The sequence below is a fragment of the Convolutriloba macropyga genome, chromosome 10, assembly GCF_964194025.1.
Source record: "Convolutriloba macropyga chromosome 10, txConMacr16.3, whole genome shotgun sequence".
NCBI lineage: Eukaryota > Metazoa > Xenacoelomorpha > Acoela > Convolutidae > Convolutriloba > Convolutriloba macropyga.
In genome coordinates this window covers 57,391,258-57,399,430 of record NC_134477.1, presented here as the reverse complement: position 1 = coordinate 57,399,430, position 8,173 = coordinate 57,391,258, and the positions used below count along the sequence as shown (strand labels likewise).

Genomic DNA, 8,173 nt, shown 5'->3' with positions numbered 1-8,173 from the left:
AAAATTCATATTAAACAGTGAAATCTCGGACCTGAACATAAAAATGGCCCCTCTAAAATTCATTATGGTTTTTATTATGGTCCAGTTATGAATCTCTATAACAACACGCTCCGGATAACGAGCTAATTGTGATTGATCTCTCTGTACAAAAAGCCGTGTGGTATGCGTGACCTCTAATTATTCCTTCATCCAGTTTTTTATGCAGTTATCTGTACTCGCTCTATCACCTTTTTGTCGAGTACTGAATGACTGTTTGGAAACATTGTTGTTGTTTTAATCAATAAACTTTTATCGAATTCGAACATGCATTGAGAGAAAAACGTTTAGAGATTTTTTTTACTTTCTTTCATTAATAATGATTAAGCAGAACTCGATCGATCCATTCCTCGAACTTGGCAATCTTGACGAAGAAACTTCCATCGTTGCAGTTTTCCATTAAGTTGTCATGTTTAGACAGGGAATAGGATGCTACTCCTAGCAGACATTCAGGCTCCAAAGTGTCACAGTGGAGTTTGAAAAAGGGTCCCCCGTAGTCCATTGCACAAATATTCCCACCTGTTAACAAAAAAAAATATGTGTATACCATTATAGCCCCCCCCCCCCCATCTATAATTAGAACCCGGCTCTCTGTGTCACCGCATAATTATGCTAGAATTGACCTCATTGTGTTCAAATATCGGTAAGACAGTGACTGCGATCATTTTAAGACTAATCAGCATTTTCAGCTCTCTTATTGCATCAATTCATCCCTTTTGAAAAAAAAATTATTTGGTTCATTATTTTAATATTTGGAATTTTCGATCAGGGCGAAACCATATTTGATAGCTTAGGACACAAACAACCTCATTCGACGTGAAAGCTGAAAGCAGCTTAATTTTTGCTAAAGGGCTGGAATGTGCTTAATAGGGCTTAAACTATGTTAGGAGCTAAAATGTGTTCAAAAGGTCTGTATTTTTCGTAAAAACGACCCGATAAGTATATTAAAATTATTAAATACTAAACTATAAAAAAACGTCAACGAAATTCTAGCTTATAAGAATTAATTTCTCAAATCAGCTAGAATTTCGTTGACGTTTTTTTTTACCAGAAGCACTGGAAAATGCGCATCCGGGTTTCCGTGTTTCAGTCTTACCCTCAAAGACTGGAACTGTGCAGTAATTATCTTCACGACATGCTGCGTAATTCATTCCACCAGAAGTATCGAATGACGTCAGGGTAAAAAACATTTCACGCAACTTCACAGCTGGGTTAATTGTATATCGCCCTGTACTTGTGGAACCCAAGCCACACGTGCCCACTAGAACTTCAGGGTAGTTATCTTCTGGAACTTCCGAGTTGCACAATGGCAGATACATTGATCCGGCTCGAAGAATAGCTAATGAGGTTTTCAGAATTGCCAAGTCGTTTATGGGTTGATTGCTTGAATTGAATCTGCAACAGAAGTTAAATATTTCGCTTTTCTCACCATCGGAGTGTCAACAATAAAAATTTTGAACATTATGAGTTCTTTTACCTCTATTGTTGTCACCTCTTATTGAGTTGTTAATATTTGCCATCGGAATTCAAGCTAAACCGTTTCAGGACAATTGTTTTCATTACGATTTTTTTACCTCAAAAAGGGGCGATTATCAATTTTTGTGCTGGGAGCGTAATGATAAATAATTTGACAGAAAAAAAAGCCATTTTGACCTGAAGAAACAAAAAATAATCAAAAATTGTTGAAGTAAATTTCAAAATTTATTGTTTTTTTAAATTTTACCTGTAAAATGAATAAAATCAAATTTTGCACATCGATACCTTTTCTGGGCAGATATATACCGAAAAGTAGTTTGTTAGAATTGTGTGCTAGCAAATAGTTGCGTTAAAGACAGATATTAGAATATTGACTAGACCTTGAAAGCAAAAATTGCGTTGGTACTGCGTTACTTTCTTCTGATTTTTGAGGGTATTTTTAATGATTTTTAGAATTAGATATCATGCTTTGGGTGGATAAAAATTTAAAAAAAAGTTTTTTGTTTGTCTTCTTTACAATTTTGTTGTCCTCGTTTCTCTCGACGTGTGGTTTTACAAAAACATTTTTTTTTGACGAAAAACTTCAATTCCAATAATTGTGTTTTGGAATTTACTTGACAAATTTTGAAGCAAATTGGGGCAAAATGTACACAAGCGGGGCAGATTGATAGATTTTTGTAGCCTTTGTTTAGTTTTCTTTCCGATATCCAATAACTTAAAGTTTGGCGGACCTAGTTCTGGACAAGCAAATTTTGTCAACAATAGGAGAACTGCGCCAAAAAGCACCAAACTTTGAGCCTCAAACTACATAAAAATTTCTGTTTTTCTAAAGTAAAAGAAAGACAGCTTTATTATTTGAATTGTTTCAGCTTCTCGCAGTGCCAAAATAAATTGTATTTTCCCGATTTTATTTCAAGAATTTTTTCCTACAACATTCAGAGCAAAAATTTTTATGATGAAAATTACAATAAGAAACACAGAAAAACTGCTGGACGTTTTGACGAACATCAAAAAGTTAATCGTTGAGTGTTCTCTTGTTTTTTTTTCAGTATTTAAAGATGACGAAAGAAAATGGAAAAAATATATATTTGAAGTATATTACTTTGTGTTATAACTATCTAGTGTGCCCAAGATGAGTTGCAGAAATGAAAAAGCTTGACAAAAGAAACAAATTGGAGGGATTATGTTGTTCTTCTTTGGATTTTGACTGAAACGATAACTCAAAATGAAAAAAGAATGACATATCGTCAACAGCTCGCCATTACACTAAATGTTTTCAATGTAATTAAAGTCAAATAATGATGTATTTGTTGCAAAAATTGTTACTTTGCGACCATTTGAAAAAAAATGCAAATTAACCGAGTTTTTTGTGAAAAAATGAGGAAAGCTATGACCAGCAGATTTGAGAGTATTACTTACATAATTAGTTTGGCTTCATTTTAGTTATTTTCCCCACAATGCTATTTTTTAATAGACACGAGTCAAAATCATATATATTTTTCATGATAAAAATCGACCAGATGTGGCAAATAAAAACACCGAAGCGGAAATCGAGTTAAAATACCCTCTCCCATGCAATTAGGCGCAGCTATTGTAACTCCATGAATTTAAAACCTTTGCCTGTTTAAATCTACTAAGAACCAAAAAAAAGAGACGACAAGAGGAGCACTAGATGTTTAAGTCATTAAATCTTTGTTGCAAACAGATTATTGCCATCCCTTGTTTAATTTGTGTTTTTTGCTCGCTGCAATGTAGTTTTCAAGAAATTAGTCCATTAAATTTGTTCCGATTACTTCAAATTATTACTAAGAACATCGATTGTCAGGTTTTTCGTTAAAGTGATCAAAGAGTGCCTAATTTAGTATTTACTCCAAATTGTTCCTATGATTCCTCTGAAAAAACATAAGAAAGTTTTTTATTAATGGCATTGAAAATAGTCGATTTAACTTCCAAACAAAACGTGTCAGTGGCGAGAATTGATGTCAGGCCATGACATCGGGCCAGCAAGGGAAACCTCTCTGTTGTACCCCTATTAACAATTGTCCCTCGGTTAGACAGTTTAGACTTTTTTATTTTTGAAAACTACCAAAACTACAAAAATTGGGCGATTTTTGCGATTTTGTGGTTTAATGAAAACGGCTGAAAAGTTGCTTAAACCGCTGAAGAATTTCTCAGTGTATTGTCTTGATGTACCAACGATAATCTCTGGTCATGTCCCTTCATTTCAAACAGGTCGGCTGAAATCCACATAAGTATTGGAAATCCCAATAAACATCCAAATAAAATATTGCCGAAAGCTGGCACGTTCCAAACTTTTACTGATATCGAATTTTTCCCTTGAAATTTTTGAAAAGCAAACTTTGAGTTCAGAGTAAACTTGCAAATGTTACCTAAGTCTTGGCTATGACTTGCCAGACTTGCAAGACTTGTATCAAGACTTGCCCAACACTGAAAAACGAAATAAGACTAACCCTGGTGCAACATATATAGCTGTGATTCGATATGTTTCAATACTCGGGTGTAACAATGAGAAGTCTCCAACTTCGAGGTAGATGTCATTGGCTGAAATACTTTGAAATTAGATTGATCGAATTAGAAAAAAATCAGATGAGAGAAGTTAGCTGAAAACCTTTAGTCGATTCATTTTCAAGGCAACAAATTGTGCGTAGTTGTGCAATTTATTTTTGTCAATTATAAAAAGACTTTTCACCTTAGAAAAAATGTCTGATATCCTGGCAAACAAAAAAATAAAACGGCATAATCAATTACAAAAAAGTGGATTTTATCCTTAAGAATATTAGGATTATAATCAACTGTTTTGTAGCACAGGCCGTTTCACCTTGAAACAGCTTACCGCTTAGATTAAAATAGTAACAACACCAAACATAGAGCGCCAAATGGCAAAAAGAAAATTTTTCGAAAGTAAAAAAAATGAAAAAGTTGCTAAAATGTTTAGAAAGTTTTTGTTATGAGAGATTTAACTTGAGATTTAGTTATGCATGCATATGCGTTCCTGGTACCAGTTCATAATTATTAGCACAACATTTCATATCTTTCAAAGCTTCGTGTACCGACATAGAAAGTTAACCGCAATTGATCGCTCGCTTCAAAAAGCCAAAATTGTTCGTAATTTTTTTGATGATTAACGAAGCAAGAATAACTGTCTTACGATGAAGGTAGAAAACGCAGTGGGCTGCAGTTATCACAAATCTCCCTTCCAAAATTGTAGCCCCACAAAAACCCGGAAATCTGGCATATCTAACTCTGGCATAGAACAGTCGCTGTGGACTTATAACTCCGTTAATAATCAGCGTATTCGTTTGCTGTTTAAATTTCGCGTGTGGTTCTTTGAAATTTGTCTTGGTGATTTTTTTATTTAATTTTATAGAAAGGATTTTATCTATATTGAATAGAAATATTATTACTGCAACTGTCAGATTCATTTCTCGAGTTTAAACTGCATTCGTTACAAATTTATGTTTGAATACAAAACACAGCAGACTAATCAGAACATGCAATTTGGTTCGTGTTTGTTTATTTATTTGAAGCAAATCAACAACCTTAACTAACTTTTTTCGTTTACATATAATTGAGTTGAGTTCATTTTGGTTGCATTAAGCTAATTCAAAAGACGGATAGTGAAACCTTGAACCTACTTGCTTATTTAATTTAGCTCAGTTTTGAACAAACAAACAATCTAAATAGTAAAAAAACAGCTCATTTTGAAGCAAATTTAAGGGAAAGTTTTGTCGGGCCCCGCTCAGTTATAAATTGAGACTGTTCAAGGCGGTTACAGAAAAGGGCGAAAATTCAAACAATTCGAGGGGACTATGACAGCGAACCGAAATCGCGCGCTGGTTTTGCAGAGGTGTTGGTGGATTTTTTTTCGAACAATTCCAAAAATTGTGCTATCTTATCTACATTAACCATTTCAAACGAAAATGGATATTGTTTTTCAAATGCAAAAAACTGTAAAAATATCTATTCCTTTTAATTGAAAGTAGATACTTCTATTTAAACAGCTGAAATATATTTGACCGCTGAGACCGACAAAACTTCTCGCTCAGTTACTACTGATAAATTTTACGTTCGATAAAAAATTTTGGTCTTGTTGCGGACAGTTTTTTCCTTTGTTTTTATTTTTAATGAACCAGACAAATCTAGGATAACGGACATAAGATATGGTTTAATCTAATGTGACTCCTTTATTTAGTGAGATTGAAAAGAAGATAACGCATACTTGACAAAACATCTTGAGTCAAATGTTTATTGACAAAAAACAAACAACCTGAACTAAAAGAAATCAAAATAATTTAACATCAATTTTCAAAGGAGTCTTAATTTGGTTGGTATGAATATAGTTCAGCTTGAGTAAAAGATTTGGACATTTTTTTTTTCAATTTGAAAACAGCCAGTTCCATTTCAATAAATTTTTGGGAAAAGCTTATCAATATACACTAAAAATATTTGTCTCCATTTTTACATCTGACATTCGAAACGAAAACATAGTTTTGGAAATTTGATATAAAAAATATCAAAAAGCAATATTTCTGCAGCTTTTGTGACAATTTTTTTATCACCAATGCAGGCAATACTCAGCTTGAAAACTGAAAAACAATTTTGTTTTAACTGTACAAAACGTCCAATTTATGAACGGCCTTTCTGCGTTAAAATTGGCAAAAAAATTTAAAAAAAACCGACTTTAAAATGTGTCTGGGTCAATTGCATGTTTCAAAATGTAAACGCGAGACCAATTTATTTAATCTAAATTTCCAAAACTAGGAAAAAAGGGCTACATTCGTTTTTGTTTGGGTCAATCCACAGAGAATGCAAACAGAAGTCAACAAAATTATCAACAAAATTCAAATTATTTGAAATATTTTTACATAGTTATTTAAATGAGGTTTAATTTTGTTGTTATGGATGTAGTTTAGCTTAAATAATAGGTTTGGACTTTTTTTAACAATCTGAAAACAGTCAGTTTCAAACACTTTTGAGAAGAAAACTAAATTTCGGATATTATTAGACTTTTCGTAATTGCACGTATATTGCCTTTAGCTTTTAAAAATACATTTTATCATAGAGCATCTTTTTTCAGCTTTGTTGCAACTCTTACAATATATCCGAAAAATTTCTATTAATAAGGTAGACAATACTCAGCTTCAAAGTCGAAGAACAACATCTTTTATTACATGTACACAATGTCCCAGGTTATGAACCACCTAACTGCCATAAAAATGGCAAAAATTAATTTGAGAAACGCGACTTTACAATGAATATGTGTCCAGTTCAGCTTCTAAAATATAAGCGTGAAAACTTCTTTTGGATTTACATTGTCAGAACTTTAAAAGAAAAAGGAATACGATCGTTAAAGAAATCATAGTTTACTAAGTTTTACTCTACTCTACAAATGACTAAAAATTTTTAGTCATAGAAAACATATTTTTCTTAAGTATAGATTATTTTTTCTCCTTCACATCCAGAGTATTTATCGAGTCTTTACAATCATAGCCGCCATGAACTTTTAGCCCCTCCACTGTGGTATATTTACTATTATTGGGGGCCATAGGATATGTGTCCACTAAGCAGTAGGGCTATAATTGAATGGAGCCCAAATAATTATATTAATGGCTGTCAATCTGAAAACTGAATTTCATCCAGCATTTTGAATTGTATTGTATTAGTTGAATTGTGTTGAATTATCTTCCATCCATTTCGTTAGCAACATTTTTTGTTACATGAAATTTAAAGGATCTCTCATTAAAAAATCTCCGGTACTTGTTTGGGTCATTTAACAGAGAAAATAGCCCTACATAAAAATATCAAAATAACTTAACAACTTTCAAAAAATTTTAACATCAGTTTTTAAAGATGTTTAATTTGGTTGGTATGGATGTAGTTAAACTAAGGCCAAAAATACTCAGCTTCACAGCTGAAAAACTACATCATTAATTACTTGTAAACAATGTCCAATTTTTCAACGACAGCTTTGCCTTAAAGTTGGCAAAAATAAACTTTTAAAACACGATATTGCTTTTCAAACGCAAAAAGCTGTAAAAATAACTATTTACTTTAATTGAAAGTAGATATTTCTATTTAAAAAATTGGTATACTTTTGTGTTGAAACCGACAAAATTTCTCTAACAGTTGCTACGGATAAATTGTACGTTCGATGAAAATTTGTTGGTCTGTTGCGGGTGGTTTTTTCTTTTTTAAAAAAGTTTGTTGAACCAGCTAATTCTAGGAAAACGAACATAAGATATCAAATAACCTAATGTGACTTTTTTATTTATTGAGATTGAAAAAAAAAGATAACGCTTACTTGATAAGTTTTACTCTACTCTGCAAATGACTAAAAAATTTTAGCCATAGAAAACATATTTTTCTTAAGTATAGATTATTTTTTCTCCTTCACATCCAGAGTATTTATCGAGTTTTTACAGTCATAGCCGCCATGAACATATAGCCCCTCCACTGTGGTATATTTACTATTATTGGGGGCCATAGGATATGTGTCCACTAAGCAGTAGGGCTATAATTGAATGGAGCCCAAATAATTATATTAATGGCTGTCAATCTGAAAACTGAATTTCATCCAGCATTTTGAATTGTATTGTATTAGTTGAATTGTGTTGAATTATCTTCCATCCATTTCGTTAGC

General features: G+C 32.5%; 1 protein-coding gene across 1 annotated transcript; it reads right to left on the bottom strand.

Moving 5' to 3' along the window:
* Positions 1–319: 319 nt before the first annotated feature.
* Positions 320–5,030, bottom strand: LOC142348744 (myeloblastin-like). The gene is made up of 4 exons (XM_075400227.1): positions 4,682–5,030; positions 3,984–4,074; positions 1,133–1,431; positions 320–555 (listed from the first exon to the last, which is right to left on the bottom strand). The coding sequence occupies exons 1-4, from the start codon at positions 4,953–4,955 to the stop codon at positions 350–352; spliced, it is 870 nt and encodes a 289-aa protein (XP_075256342.1). The 5' UTR covers positions 4,956–5,030; the 3' UTR covers positions 320–349.
* Positions 5,031–8,173: the final 3,143 nt, after the last annotated feature.

Excerpts from the sequence above, each read along its gene's own strand:
- LOC142348744 (XM_075400227.1), bottom strand. The coding sequence starts at position 4,955 with ATGAATCTGACAGTTGCAGTAATAATATTTCTATTCAATATAGATAAA. Across the intron at positions 1,432-3,983 it reads GCTATATATGTTGCACCAGG|ATTCAATTCAAGCAATCAAC; the intron begins GTTAGTCTTATT and ends CTTCTGTTGCAG. Across the intron at positions 556-1,132 it reads CACAGTTCCAGTCTTTGAGG|GTGGGAATATTTGTGCAATG; the intron begins GTAAGACTGAAA and ends TTTTGTTAACAG.